This window comes from Trematomus bernacchii, unplaced genomic scaffold, assembly GCF_902827165.1.
Source record: "Trematomus bernacchii unplaced genomic scaffold, fTreBer1.1, whole genome shotgun sequence".
NCBI lineage: Eukaryota > Metazoa > Chordata > Actinopteri > Perciformes > Nototheniidae > Trematomus > Trematomus bernacchii.
This window is the reverse complement of record NW_022988066.1, coordinates 7,008,106-7,023,825: the sequence shown is the minus strand read 5'-3', so window position 1 is coordinate 7,023,825 and position 15,720 is coordinate 7,008,106. Positions and strand designations below refer to the sequence as shown.

Here is a 15,720-nt window from a genome sequence, read left to right as displayed (position 1 = left end):
TGGTCTCTGTATAAATGTCATCTATCAGATTTTAAATCAAACGTAATACCAGCCGAAAACATTTTCTAAAAAGGATCTGATAAAGAAATCAATCAAAGACAAATATGACCAACATATTTCTCTATTTATCCTCATGAATTGTTTTTTTTACAAAATCGCAATTTACAGGAACCTCAGTGCTAACCGCAGAGCTACAGCGTTTCTGTATTCAAGTCGTAACAAAGTCTAACAGTCCCGTACATCCGAGTCACATTATTTACAGCCTCCACTCCTGGATCACTAACTGATGACGGTGGAAATGCTCTAACCTCCTCCTGAGACGCACGTCACTACAGAGGACACATGATACAAGCGGGTATTATACATTTGTTCATTATAGAGACACTCTGAGCGAAACGACAGGAAGTTAAAAAAGTGGAAAGACATTTCTGAGCCATCTAGTCAAAGAGGAGGGACGAGTGAGTTCCCAGCGGAGGTTAAGACCCGACTCACTACACACTGATGCTCAGTAGAGGGTCTCAGTGCAGAGAAAGAGTGTAACAGTCTGTGGGGGCTGAGGGGGGGGGCAGAGCAGGACCGTGATCATTTCTTGGCCTTTCCTTTGCCTTTGCCCTTCCCCTTCCCAGAAGCCTCCTTCTTCTCGTTCTTCTTCTCGTTCTTCTCCTTCTTGATAGGTTTGGCCTTCTTCTGCTGCAGGGAGGAACACCGCACAGACGTTAGACGATATGAACACAGCGCTTTGCACGCAGTGAATGTTAGATTGTTAATGCTCTTACTTTGATCATGGCGTCCACTTTGACGCCCTCGTCCTCAGACTCCTGCGCTTCATTGGCCACCTCCTCCCCTCCCAGCTCCGACTCCCCCGCACCCCCGCGGCGGCCCTTCTTCACGACCTGCAGAGAGTACGGCGTCAGGTGGACCTCCTTGTTGTAGGCCCGGGTGAACGCTGCCTTCACCTGAGAGGAGACAAAATGTTGCAATGCAAAAATGTTACAATAAATCACTCTATTTCCCCCCCATTCACAAAATCTCTTATGAAAAGGCAATGTTCAATATAGGCTCTCTATACCTACACAAATATACTATGAGCTGTGCTTGTCTTTGACCATTTAAAATCTATTAAGGACTAACCAGTTTATTTGAGGTCGTGAAGAACAGTTAAAATAACAAATGATAGAGAACATTATCATCAGAGTTGTGGGTCAAGTGAGACCTATTTAAGATTAAAAAAAGGAAGAGTTGTACTGAAAAGCTGGCTCTGGAGTTTGTTGGGTGCAAATCGGCAAAGGTAAAAAAATATTTATAATCTGACAATTTTTTTAGCCTCTGTGATTTGCTGTTGAAACAAAAGTAAAAAAAGTTGTTAATAGAAGCTGCTATACTAATTATTGTTTTATATTCATAATTGCTCCAATGACTACATGTCATGTAGTAATGTATGTAATGTGTTCACTCTACTTGCTCAGCAAGTTTATAAATAAAGAAAAGCTTAGGAACATGTTCACATTTGAAACATCAACTCGCTTTGTTAATATTAAAGCTTGTTTCTGCTGATCCCCATTTCTCTAAAAAACACTCACTTTTTTATTTTGCCCTTTATGGAACAATTAAACAGGTTAGGAAGTGTATTTAGAATTGGGTGTAACAGTTATAGGTATGAGGGACGAAGCAGACTGACACTCCGATAGATGCTGGAATAACTGGTATCATTTCTTATGCGTTTCCAATCCAATCTCAACTATTTAGACTCCTGCTAACCTTTGACTCTAGTTTAGAGTAGGGGTCTGGTTGCCCCCCCCACACGCTGATCTCCATGATGCTGTCCACGTCCTCCCTGACCAGCTGGTAGTCGTCCAGCAGCTGCACAGCCTGGGCGGCGCCCTCCGCTCCGAGCCTCTGCAGCGGGCTGAGCAGCGCCTGGCGCAGGTAGAACAGGTAGTCCAGGTTCACCGCCTGCCGGCTGCTCATCGTCCTGCAGGGGCCACACAGAGAACAGTCAGATACTGTGACTACAGCGTGTGAATACTCAGAGAACAGTCAGATACTGCGACTACAACGTGTGAATACTCAGAGAACAGTCAGATACTGCGACTACAGCGTGTGAATACTCAGAGAACGGTCAGATACTGCGACTACAGCGTGTGAATACTCAGAGAACAGTCAGATACTGCGACTACAACGTGTGAATACTCAGAGAACAGTCAGATACTGTGACTACAACGTGTGAATACTCAGAGAACAGTCAGATACTGCGACTACAACGTGTGAATACTCAGAGAACAGTCAGATACTGCGACTACAGCGTGTGAATACTCAGAGAACAGTCAGATACTGCGACTACAACGTGTGAATACTCAGAGAACAGTCAGATACTGTGACTACAACGTGTGAATACTCAGAGAACAGTCAGATACTGTGACTACAGCGTGTGAATACTCAGAGAACAGTCAGATACTGTGACTACAACGTGTGAATACTCAGAGAACAGTCAGATACTGTGACTACAACGTGTGAATACTCAGAGAACAGTCAGATACTGTGACTACAAACGTGTGAATACTCAGAGAACAGTCAGATACTGCGACTACAGCGTGTGAATACTCAGAGAACAGTCAGATACTGTGACTACAACGTGTGAATACTCAGAGAACAGTCAGATACTGTGACTACAGCGTGTGAATACTCAGAGAACAGTCAGATACTGTGACTACAACGTGTGAATACTCAGAGGACAGTCAGATACTGCGACTACAACGTGTGAATACTCAGAACAGTCAGATACTGCGACTACAACGTGTGAATACTCAGAACAGTCAGATACTGCGACTACAGCGTGTGAATACTCAGAGAACAGTCAGATACTGCGACTACAGCGTGTGAATACTCAGAGAACGGTCAGATACTGTGACTACAACGTGTGAATACTCAGAACAGTCAGATACTGCGACTACAACGTGTGAATACTCAGAACAGTCAGATACTGCGACTACAGCGTGTGAATACTCAGAGAACGGTCAGATACTGCGACTACAACGTGTGAATACTCAGAGAACGGTCAGATACTGCGACTACAACGTGTGAATACTCAGAGAACAGTCAGATACTGTGACTACAACGTGTGAATACTCAGAGAACGGTCAGATACTGCGACTACAACGTGTGAATACTCAGAGAACGGTCAGATACTGCGACTACAGCGTGTGAATACTCAGAGAACAGTCAGATACTGCGACTACAACGTGTGAATACTCAGAGAACAGTCAGATACTGCGACTACAACGTGTGAATACTCAGAGAACAGTCAGATACTGCGACTACACGTGTGAATACTCAGAGAACAGTCAGATACTGCGACTACAGCGTGTGAATACTCAGAGAACAGTCAGATACTGCGACTACAACGTGTGAATACTCAGAGAACAGTCAGATACTGCGACTACAACGTGTGAATACTCAGAGAACAGTCAGATACTGTGACTACAGCGTGTGAATACTCAGAGAACAGTCAGATACTGTGACTACAACGTGTGAATACTCAGAGAACAGTCAGATACTGTGACTACAACGTGTGAATACTCAGAGAACAGTCAGATACTGTGACTACAACGTGTGAATACTCAGAGAACGGTCAGATACTGTGACTACAACGTGTGAATACTCAGAGAACAGTCAGATACTGTGACTACAACGTGTTGAATCTCAGAGAACAGTCAGATACTGTGACTACAACGTGTGAATACTCAGAGAACAGTCAGATACTGTGACTACAACGTGTGAATACTTCAGAGAACAGTCAGATACTGTGACTACAGCGTGTGAATTACTCAGAGAACAGTCAGATACTGTGACTCAACAGCGTAGTGAATACTCAGAAGAACAGTCAGATACTGTGGACTACACACGTGTGAATACTCAGAGAACAGTCAGATACTGTGACTACAACGTGTGAATACTCAGAGAACAGTCAGATACTGTGACTACAAACGTGTGAATACTCAGAGAACGGTCAGATACTGTGACTACAACGTGTGAATACTCAGAGAACGGTCAGATACTGTGACTACAACGTGTGAATACTCAGAGAACAGTCAGATACTGTGACTACAACGTGTGAATACTCAGAGAACAGTCAGATACTGTGACTACAACGTGTGAATACTCAGAGAACAGTCAGATACTGTGACTACAGCGTGTGAATACTCAGAGAACAGTCAGATACTGTGACTACAACAACGTGTGAATACTCAGAGAACAGTCAGATACTGCGACTACAAAACGTGTGAATACTCAGAGAACAGTCATATACTGCGACTACAAGCGTGTGAATACTCAGAGAACAGTCAGATACTGTGACTACAAACGTGTGAAGACTCAGAGAACAGTCAGATAACTGTGACTACAAAAAGCGTGGTGAATACTCAGAGAACAGTCAGATACTGTGACTACAAACGTGTTGAATACTCAGAGAACAGTCAGATACTGTGGACTACAACGTGTGAAAAAAAATAACTCAGAGACACGGTCAGATAATGTGACTACAAACGTGTGAATACACAGAGAACAGTCAGATACTGTGACTACAACGTGTGAATACACAGAGAACAGTCAGATACTGTGACTACAGCGTGTGAATACTCAGAGAACAGTCAGATACTGTGACTACAACGTGTGAATACTCAGAGGACGGTGAGGAAGGCCGGCTTACTTTAATCCCATGTGTGAGGAAAGCTCCTGCACGATGCGAGAGTGCTTGCTGGTGGAGGAGTGCTTGCCGAGCCAGCTGGGGAAGGTGGGGAACTGACTCATGTAGCCCCTCATGAGCTCGCCGGGTAACACACTGGCATAGACAGCCTGCGAGCACACACACACACACATACATAGCAGCACAATGAGGAATATGTGGAGTATTTGAAGGTCATGATTTAGTTTGTCAAATAAATTGTTATATTGTGTTAACTGAAAATTGGCACAATAGTGTTTTATTGTCAGAGTTTATAGATTTCTTATCTTCACGGTCTACTGTATATTTTCTACTTTTTAAATGGTGTTTTATTTCTATTTTGAGATGTTTACATTTTAGAATTGTTTAGTTCTACTAATTTCTATTTAAGTGCAATGCCTTGTTTTGTTTTTGATGCAACGCAAACATTTCCCAATTTGGGATCAATAAAGTAAATAAATCTTATATTAGTCAAAAAGTTAAAGATATCAGGGTAGAGCATGCCATCAAAAATGTCATAAAGTGATAATAAAGTAATAAAAAAAGACCAAGAATAGTATGTCGTGAAAAAACTAAAAAGTCAGTTTAATCATAAAAAGGTTTCCATAAATACACAACAGAGTCCCACAAAGGGCCTACACAATGATTACATTTATGCAAATGTTTGCGTTGAACCTCTCTGGACAAATATACATGTTCAATTGATGGATCAACTGTTACTACCCCACAGACAACCTGATATATCAATTACAGTCAGAAATAGCAAATGTATACATTTAAAAAGATGATTCCCCCTTCACTTGTGTGTGAGTGTGTGTGTGTGTGTGTGTGTGTGTGTGTGTGTGTGTGTGTGTGTGTGTGTGTGTGTGTGTGTGTGTGTGTGTGTGTGTGTGTGTGTGTGTGTACCTGGGTGGGCAGCAGGGACCAGTTCTGCCCCGAGCGGATCCGTCGGTCCACCAGGTCTCCGTCAGAGATGGAGTCGGCCGCCTTGCTGAGCAGCATCAGGTGGGACTTCGGGTCCCCACTGTGAGAGGAGGAACAACAACAAAAAAAAAAATTCTGGTTGAGAATTGAGAAAATAATAATAATAATAATAATAATAATAATGGGTTCCATTTATAAAGCACTTCATATTCAAATTCAAATCCCGAAGTGCTACAAGCAGTGAGCATGAACAGTATAAATAGACATGGCACAACACGGTAGAATTAATAAAAAGCAAAATAAATAAAAATAAAAGGGTGGTAAAAAGGTCTAAAGGCTCTTTTGAAGAAATGTCTTTGTTGTGGTTTAAGCATTAATCTAGGAAGAGCCAGGATGCAATTAGCTTATCTTAGCACAGACACAGCGAGCCTCTCTCACCCCGCAGCCTTTGGCCGAACGTGCAGGTAGTTCTCCTGGACGAAGAGCGGCGCTAGCGAGTAGTCGTGGAAGAAAAGGTCGGATTTGTCGATGAAGCTCATGTGGGCGGTCTCGTCCCCGAAGGCGAACACCTTCCTGCAGACGTCAAACGGACCCATCTTCATGTCCTTGCGGGCGTTCGCTGCATCCGTCTTGCACTGATCGTACGTCATCACCTTGTCTTTGGCCGACCACATGCTGAGGTTGTGAATCACCTGGAGAAAGAAAAGAGGCGGCATGGTGAGGGGGGAGGCCGAGGGAGGGGGGGGGGGGGGGGGGGTTTAGAGATAACCTCAGAGATTATTAATGATGCTTTGTCTCCTTTACCTGTCGGATATCCTGATTGGAGGCCAGGATTATCTCATTAAGAGCTGGAGGGGGGATCTTGATTCCCTCCTTGAAAGCAAGGGACATCATGGCTCCCTGAAAAGCAAGTAGGTGTAGGAACATTTACATATTAACATGTGAGTGTTCACTTTACCAATTCAATTTAAAAGTATGGTACAGATAGTCAGCAAGTTATGTCTATTTCTGCTGTGTGTAGTTATTAGCAACTCTTTGCATATATCAAAGTCTCATTGTCTCCATTCATGACAGAAATCCATTACCAGTATGATTTTTAATATTATTAGGTGGTTTTCAGCCCTTTCTTAATGTTTACAGATTGTCTGTCTGTGTGTCTGTCTGTGTGTGTGTGTGTCTGTGTCTGTGTGTCTGTGTACCTTGATCTGTTCCACTCGGGGCCTCTGGAAGCGCAGGTCGAAGCAGTGGTTTGCCAGCGACCTGATCTTCATGTGGTTACGATCGTTGCACATGAAGATGATGGGAATCTTTGACGTTTTGATCAGACTGATCATCTCCTGCAGGCAAATGTCAGAGTTCAGTAACAAGAAACATGATGCAGCCGGTTGTTGCTTTCAGTCACCTGCTGCTACAGTTTCGAGGAGCAGTTCATTTAAAGTCATTATTTCTGTAGATGCATTAGCAACACTAGTCTCATCACAAATCAGACATGTGAACCTCTGAACATCCGGAGTACCATTTTTTTTTATTTAAACCACACCTTTAATTTTGCACGTGAGAATCTGGTCAGTGAAATGTGTTATTCTTTTACCTGGATTCCTCCGCGGTCCTCGTTGCCGGCCATGCCATCGACCTCATCCATGATCAGGACGTGCTTACTGGTCACTTTCTGAGACGTGCCTACAAAACACACAACAACAGTTACACACACACATAATATTCAATTAGATGCTAGACAAATGTATGCTGTGTTGATTCTCAAGGAGGAAATCATTTTGCCTCTAGGAAAAACCTTAACTTGAAAATGGCAAAAATGCAACATTACTATACTTGAGTTATCGGCTTTATCGACAGTAAGTGACACCTCATACTGCAGAAATCACAGCCTTTAAATGATTCTTGCAACAAGCTTTAATTTCAGAAACATTTAGAACTAAATGTGATAACACACTTCTAAAGCATGGGTATCTAATTCTAAGGCTGGATATGTGTTTTTGACAACCTTAACACCATTTTTGTTTTAGCAAACTTCATATCAAAATGTTAACAGTTGTCAGTTTTGTTCTTTGCAGTGCTGTCATGCAACCATTAAATTAATAATAAAATGCTTCTCATCGCTGCAACATAAGTACACCTTTTTCAGAACCCAGCACATGAATAAACGCTGACGTTGGTTCAGATGTGTCGCTACTGAAACAGAGAAACAACCGTAAAGAGGGATCACCTTTGTAGAAGCCCTCGATGCTCGTGTTGTTGAGTGACTCGGACACGACTTCCTTCAAACTGTTTTTGCTGCGAGTGCAGCTGGCGTTCATCTCCACAAAACTGAGGCCCAACTCCTGCAGGACCACACGCATACAACAGGAGAGGTTTAGTCAAACAGAGACCAAAGCAATATGTTTAAGTTTAAGACATTTGTCCCCACTGGAAGTCAAAGGGGCAAGTCATAATCAGATAATAATACAGACCTAAAAACACTAAGTCTGTGTTTATACTGACCTCACAGACCAGGGCTGCTGTGGTGGTCTTCCCCACGCCCGGGGGTCCAGAGAGCAGAGCAGCTTTGAATCCTGATCCGTCATCTTTGCCGCCTCCAAACTTACCGAACCTTGCAACTACACAGCAACAAAACATGTTTCATGTTAAACTATGACTGACTTTTCCCACCCGCAAGACTCAGAGGAGCAAAGCTGCATTCCTACCCTCAACAACAAAATGTATATCAGGAAATAACGAGATCAAATCTTATATGAAATAAGTCAGACCACACAGACTGTAATGTGAATTGTGATCCGATTACTAAAAGGGCATTTCACACAGTTTTTACAAAAAATGTAATAAACTTTGCTTTGAAATGATGATTTGTTATCGTTACTCGGAATACTTCTCACACCTAAAAACACAACATGATAAACCGCCTGCTACCTGGTGGTTTGGAGGTGCCGCTGCCGTGGTGTCGGTACCAGTTCTGCAGCCAGCGGACCAGCTTGTTGGCACAGCTCTGATCTCCCTGCTGGCCAATCACAGCCTTCAGAGAGAGTGGGCGGTACTTGTCCACCCACAGCAGGCTGGCGTCCTCCCCTTTCTCTGAGGGGGAGGCTGCTGAGGAAGAGGAGAGGCCCAGCTCCCTCCGGGCTGTGTGGGCCGAGCCCCTCCCCGGGGGGGTGTCTCTGCCTCGGGTCCCGGCGCCGTGGCCCGGAGCCAGGCCGGTCTTTGAGGGGCTCGGGGTGTGAGGGGAGCGGGAGTTACCCTTAGAGGGAGAGATCTTCTGAGATGTGGGGGTGCTCTTTGAAGTCCTGCCGGGGGGAGTCTTGGTCTTTGAGGCTTTGTTCTAAAAGTCAAGATCAACTGAAAGTAAATAGCATGTTTCTGCTGCTATAACAAACAGATAGGCTCTGTATCAGAATCAGTATACCTGTATGTGGCCCAAAGAGGGGAAATGTACATCGTTACAGCAAAAGTGAAGAGCCAAAAATAAAAATGCCTCTTAATTAATATTTTAAGAGAAAAATACAACCACAATAAAGTAAATAAAGTGAGACTACTCAGCGGTGATTAGGAGCTGCTATTGGAGAGAAGCCATTAAACATCAATCAACTAAGTGAGCATTTGATGCATCGCCCTAACTGCTGTTATTTCTTACAATAATAAAAACGACTGTGACTGTAAAGAACAGATGTTTCATATTCTTACATCTTCTGGGTTCCAACTATTTTTGTGAGCAGCTTGTTTAAAGTAAAAATATGAGAGCGTACCTCAGCTTCTGCAGCGATCTCGTACTTGGACTTCTTTCCAGGTTTGGTGCTGATCAGCTCCAACAGACCATCTTCATCCAGGATCTTGGTCCCAAAACTCTCCGCCTGAGCACAAAGCCACAAACTATATAGGTCAAAGGACAGATCCAAAGAAAAAAACTAATGTAGGGAAATGTGTAATATGACACAATGTATTAAAACCAAATATCAAAGTATTTATAAGCTCCTATCAGCTAGTGTGTATAACTTAGGAAACAGTTCAAGTTAAATCAATCACACATATTTTCTACAGAAACATTTTTTTGTATTTCTGGATCAGGGGGGGTCACCTTCTCGAGTTTGGAGACTCCGCTGTCTCTGCCCTGCACCATGTAGGTGGTCTTCTTGCTGATGTTGCCCGTCACCTTGCCTCCGTAGCGCTCGATCAGGGATTTGGCGTCATCCCTCTCCATGGACTCCATGACCCCCGTCAGCACAAACACACAGCCCTCCAAACAGTTCTCTGCACCCTGGAAAACACACACACACACACACACACACACACACACACACACACACACACACACACACACACACACACACACACACACACACACACACACACACACACACACACACACACACACACATCACACACACACACACACACACACACCAGCACACACACACACACACACACACACACACACACACTACACACACACACACACACAGCACACACACACACACACACACACACACACACACACACACACACACACCACACACACACACACACACACACACACACACACACACACACACACACACACACACACATCACACACACACACACAACACACACACACACACACACACACACACGACACACACAACACACACACACACACACACTCACACACACCACACACACACACCCCACACACACACACACACACACACACACACACACACCACACACACACACACACACCCAACAGTCAGTGATAAGGAACCAAACAAAGGCAGTTTGAGGAAAGATGGTGGACGGTGTGAAGGCCGCTGTGTGTTACCTGAGGGATTTCCTTTGAGCCCAGAGCTCGGGGTCCGTCCCTGTTGAGGAAGTTCCTGAAAGCTGCAGTGTTCTTCTTCTTCTCTGCGTCGTCAGGACTCGTACTCGTGCTCTGATCAGATTAAGAGGGGTTATTATAATTGTTTTAAATCAAACAAAAACAAATCTCACAGAGAGTCATCACAGCTTCTTTCGCAAACAGAACACTCATCCATTATGACTGCACCTAGGCCAATAAAAAAGGAAAAACGAATTCTCCATTACTATTTGTAGCACTTAACTAGATTTGAAGCTAATGCAGTAGCACTTACAATGGTTTGGATCATGGAAAGTTCATGTACTTGCAAGATTCATGCTTTTCCAAGTATGTATCTTCATGTTTGATTGTACTTATAAGTTGCTTTAGAGAAAAAGTGTCAGCTAAATGAAATATAATGTAATATATGTTGTGTACATACATGTTTTTTTGCTAATGTTTAATCATGATGGAATAAATAAATAAATGGATTGATAAATAATCTCTACCATGACATGATACAATGCAGTTTAACAACATGTACCTTGCTCACCTCTGGTTTCTTGGGAGACGTTTTAACCGTGGTTCCTGTTTTGGGAGTGAACTTCTTCTCGTATCTCGGAGAAGCGAGCGGCTCCTTTTTGGGGGAGATTTTGATTTTTGATGGCGAAATAATTGTTTTGCTCTTTGACGATACATCTCTCTCTTCTTGCTCTTTCTTCATCGTGGCCAGTTTGGAGCTGGCTCTGACGGAGGCGGGGTTCTTCTTAGGGGTGGGACTAATGGCATCCTCCGACATGCTGCCTCTTCGGCTGCTCTTTGACGGACTGCTCAGGCTGCCCGCAGCAGAATCTGGACTGATCTTTTTAGGTAATGTGGTAGGGGCTGGTTTTTCATCAGAGCCTTTACGAGCCTGGATGAGGACACATGCACAAAATCATATTTAATGACACTTGTGAAAATCAAAAGGTGGATATGCCTTTGTGTTGTTGTTTTTAATTGCCTTCTTCGCTTGAGGCTCCTCATCCAGCATGGCCAGAGTTCTGGCAAACTCCTCATCCTCATGGACCTGCTTCTCCAGCTGAGTTAGAAAAAAAAAACGAAATGAAAAAAAACTAAAAGCTTACTTTTGAACAACATCAGTAGTAAAAGGTTTGGTCAGAGCAGAAAAATATTTATAATGACTTTTAACTTTCAAAAGTGACTTAAAAACATTAACAAATACACAAAATATTGAAAATAAGGACTTGTTTTTGGTCAATAGTCTAACCCAGAGGTCCTCAAATGGGGGTACGCGGACCCCTAGGGGTACGTTGGAGTACTGCAGGGGGTACGTGAGATTTATTTAAAAAAACAACATAAGTAATGCATTTAAACAAACTACTAATAGTAGATTAACTACTTTATTCAAAAGTTTTCAGTAATTCTGGATAATAAAATGGGAAAAATAAACGGGGTGCTCTCTCTCTCCTGACAGCCCGTCAGAACCTGTAATGAGTGACCCGGCAGTAAAGAATAAATATATTTATGTTTATCTAGTTCCAGAGTAGATAAACTAGCTAAGTGTGTTAGGTCTAACTCTTAGTGTATTTTGCTCCGCTAAACGGTCCGTCACAGCGGGGGAGCTGCAGCTGTGATCCGGAAGAGCTGCGTGTTCTCCGTCAGCAGCAGCAGCTGATCTGATCTCTGATCTCTCTCTCTTGTCCGGTTATACTTCACTCGCGTTTATGTCCAAATCTATCAGATCTAGCTAGTTCTAGTTAATTATATGACTGCCTGCTTATCAAAGGACCTAAACAATAAGCGTTGCTTGGCAACGGCGTGTGGCTGCAAAGTATAGCGCAGCATTATGCATTTGTTTATATGAGGGGTCAAAATCCCATGCTCATAAAATGCTCATATTTTTTTTTCTCTTCATTCCCCACGCCCCAAAATAAATAAATAAATATACCAATTTTAGGAAAAGTAACGAAGTTTGAGCAGTGTGGGTTTTATATTAACAGAGTTACACATATTTCAAAACGCAAAGTGTAATAACTGCAGTTGCCTCCCTGTCACCGAGAATGACAAAGATCCTCAGTGAAGCACAAGCCCATGTTTCTCACTAAATTGTAAGTACAACTTATTAAAAAGATCAGTTCAATGCAACTAATGTCGTCTTAGCGTTATTGCATGATGTTAAAATTGGTTTGCCATGAATTTAGTGATGGATTGTAAACATTTGAATTGTAGCATTTAAGTGTTTCTCAGTTACAATGTTGTTGTTTTAATAAATCAGACACTGATGGTGCAAGGCTGTACTGTACCTCTTTATATAGGCATTTTTTCCCTAACAAATTGTTTTTGCGCTGATCGGGGGGTACTTGGGGGGTACATTATTGAAAAAGTTTGAGAACAACTGGTCTAACCAATCGACTTGTTTCCTCTGTAATTGCGAGTGCAATGAACGAGCCGCTGTATGGTGATCAACCCACCTCCATGTCCTCGTGCATCTGCAGCTGTTTGGCGATTTGCTCATCACTCAGATCATCTGTGTCCTGAGTTGGCTGAGGAGAAGATACATTTACAAGGTCAGTTTGTTGTGAAAGGATCCTGGTTTGATATTTAATGAAAGCCTGAAAAAAACTGTTATCAGTAGAGTTGAGTGGTTGATACTCAGGAAGCCACAAATCCTGACAGTTTGGATGAAAAAGCCGTACATGAGGTGAGAAGACACAATCCTTTATCAGTACTCACCGTCTTTCGTTTGGTGCTGGCTACGAGCTTCTTCTCTGAACGTTGGACAGCTGCACTGCCGAAGTAGTCGAGTACTGAAGTGGGGGTGTGTTTGGGGGCAGGAGGCGGGGCTGACTTAGGGGTGACGGGCGTAGGAGGAGACTTCACCGCAGTTTTCCCCTTTGTGGAGGAGGGAGTGACGGGAGACTTCAGTCCCTCTTTGGCTCCGGGGCGAGCGTCTGACTTTGTCTGTTTGGCCGTGCCGTTCTGCTTGGGTTTAGTTTTGGAGACCTTCTTCAGGGTCTGAAATGAGTCGCTGTCTGAGTCTACAACCAAAAACAAAAGTCTTATTAAATACTGGCAAATCCAGAGTGCAAGTGTATAATCATTTAAATGTCCTCAATCGCCATCAAGACAAATGTGGCAATAAATGATGAAATGGATATCAGCTCACATGGACCCATTACCTGTCTCAGAGACATACTGCACAGGATCCTTTTTGGGAGGCATCTCTGATTTGCTCTTCTTCTGTTTCTCTTTGGGGGATTTCTTTGACTTTCCCACTGGCTCCTCGTCGTCGGAGTCTGAGCAGAAAGAAAAACATGATGTGCCACGAATACGCAGCAATGTGTTTAACCTTCCATCACAGCTGATCAAAAAGTCCCTAATTAGTGATGAAAAATAACTAACTTTGTCCCCTGAAAAACAGATACTATGCTTTGTGCCTGACATGTAATGATGACATACAAGAGGCACAAACAGCAGCACAGTGCATCATGGGAATTATGCAGTATTATAAAACGGACAAGTCAAATCAAGCAATCTGATTGGTTCTTAGCCGTGATATAATGAGCGTATACCACGGGTAGAATTGTAGTTACTTTTCACAACAAGTCAGTATCCCTCCGAGTCTGAGAAAATCTACAACCGGTACAACTGTTACATTACGTCCGTTAAAAAAACAGAAAAGATCATACATACCAGACACTATGATGGTCTGCTTCTTCCGCTTTTTGTCACCATCCTTGAGTTTCTCCTCTGTTTTGGAGCTTTTCACCTGAAGCATATGAACCACAATTAAACTTGATCAATAAGATGAGGCAACCGATGAACCACTACAGGAAGGAGGCGGGAGAAAAGCATAAGGTTCTTGCCTTGGTGGTCTCTTTCTTTTTCACTTCCTCGTCTGAAGAGAGAGGATTCTTCTTCTTCTTTTTCTTCTCCTCCTTCTCTGTTTTGATGTTTCCATTTGAAGCTGGTTTCTGCACTGCAGGCTTGCTTGCAGTCGGTGCAAAGAACCGCCTGATGTCCTGTTTGCACAAACACAAGTCCATTCCTGTCCTTTAACTATTTAGTTCTAGTTTCTAGCAAACATGGCAGAAAGTAATGCCTCTCAAATGTTAAGATGTCCTGCTCCTTTGAATATCTTTGAACACACTTAAAGACATCACCTTGGACTCTGAAAAAAGGGAGGGGGAGTTTACACTATTTATGGAGGAAAGTATGAATCTAGAAAATAATCTACAGATTAATTAATAATCAAACCAAGCATTAGTTGCAGAGGATGCAAATTGATGCTTTGGTGCAGTTAAAATATGTTTTCAACAAAATGTGCATCATTTGAACTGCGTTAACAAATCAGCATGCAAATGTAAATGTACACAACAAAAGAGCAAAATATGAGTATGTGTTGCTCGCTAACTTTAATTAATTTCTGAATGTTTCCTCTTTAGCTGCAGCTAACACACTTGACTTCAGGATCAGCAGCAGCGAGCAGGTTCAACAACACAACAGGATTACTTTAGGCGTTATGCAACCACGGTGTTTACGAAGACAGCGTACAGAGAAGTGCAAGTAAATAGCTTTAAATGTGTCACGTACCATTATTGACAGGCTTCCTCGCAGTTTAGGGTCAGAAAAGTAATGAAATCCCACAACTGATTGGCGCGAAGCTGGATTCTGTCGCCTGGAGATGACGCACAACCGGGAGTCTGTTGCTGTGCGTTATGTGCGTCACTCACGTGAGGGTTCTCAAACATGTGGTTTTCGTGTACTTTGTAATAATGAAAAATAAATAAATAATATATTTTTTAAAACACTCACATTTGGGTTCTGAAGGAAATGTTTGCTTTTTTGACACTCATTTAATAAAGCTGGGAGCAAATGTGCAGTATTATAACCCAGGATACTAAACAAAAGCAAGACACTTTACCAGACTGGCAATTTATTGATTTTATTGGGGAATTTCCATAGACTGTATATATAAAGGGAATTTCACATGAATACAGCCAGGTTCTTCAAGTCTCTCCTATAGTTTGTACCTTTCAGGATTGAATTTAGAAACTCATACTGAGTCAATATGTTAAATATACAATAAGATATGTTCCTGTGTAGATATTATTTAAAATGCAAGACAAGGGTTTTGAGTACCTGAGACACTGTTATATGCTCTGTATAAAAAGAGGTAACCATTTTTCAGACCTTCAAAATCAAATAAAAGATAACTCTTTTAAAAATACTCCTGTAAGAGTGTGAATGT

General features: G+C 42.6%; 1 protein-coding gene across 2 annotated transcripts; it reads right to left on the bottom strand.

Moving 5' to 3' along the window:
* Positions 1–103: 103 nt before the first annotated feature.
* On the bottom strand, positions 104–15,165 carry rfc1 (replication factor C (activator 1) 1). 2 transcript variants are annotated; one of them, XM_034120322.1, is made up of 23 exons: positions 15,063–15,165; positions 14,336–14,491; positions 14,163–14,238; positions 13,649–13,765; positions 13,203–13,507; positions 12,941–13,012; positions 11,470–11,547; positions 11,011–11,379; positions 10,452–10,562; positions 9,729–9,908; positions 9,400–9,504; positions 8,570–8,975; positions 8,144–8,259; positions 7,869–7,983; positions 7,236–7,324; positions 6,844–6,981; positions 6,449–6,544; positions 6,083–6,336; positions 5,627–5,744; positions 4,706–4,851; positions 1,759–1,972; positions 777–956; positions 104–690 (listed from the first exon to the last, which is right to left on the bottom strand). In XM_034120322.1, the coding sequence occupies exons 1-23, from the start codon at positions 15,063–15,065 to the stop codon at positions 583–585; spliced, it is 3,552 nt and encodes a 1,183-aa protein (XP_033976213.1). In that variant the 5' UTR covers positions 15,066–15,165; the 3' UTR covers positions 104–582. The 2 variants fall into 2 exon arrangements, with proteins under 2 accessions (XP_033976213.1, XP_033976214.1); XM_034120323.1 differs by having other exon boundaries at positions 11,020–11,379.
* Between the last annotated feature and the right edge of the window lie 555 nt (positions 15,166–15,720).

Coding starts and splice junctions, on each gene's coding strand:
- rfc1 (XM_034120322.1), bottom strand. Junction 6,982..7,235: donor AGGACCGCGGAGGAATCCAG/GTAAAAGAATAA, acceptor ATTTGCCTGCAG/GAGATGATCAGTCTGATCAA. Junction 6,337..6,448: donor CCAATCAGGATATCCGACAG/GTAAAGGAGACA, acceptor TTCTTTCTCCAG/GTGATTCACAACCTCAGCAT.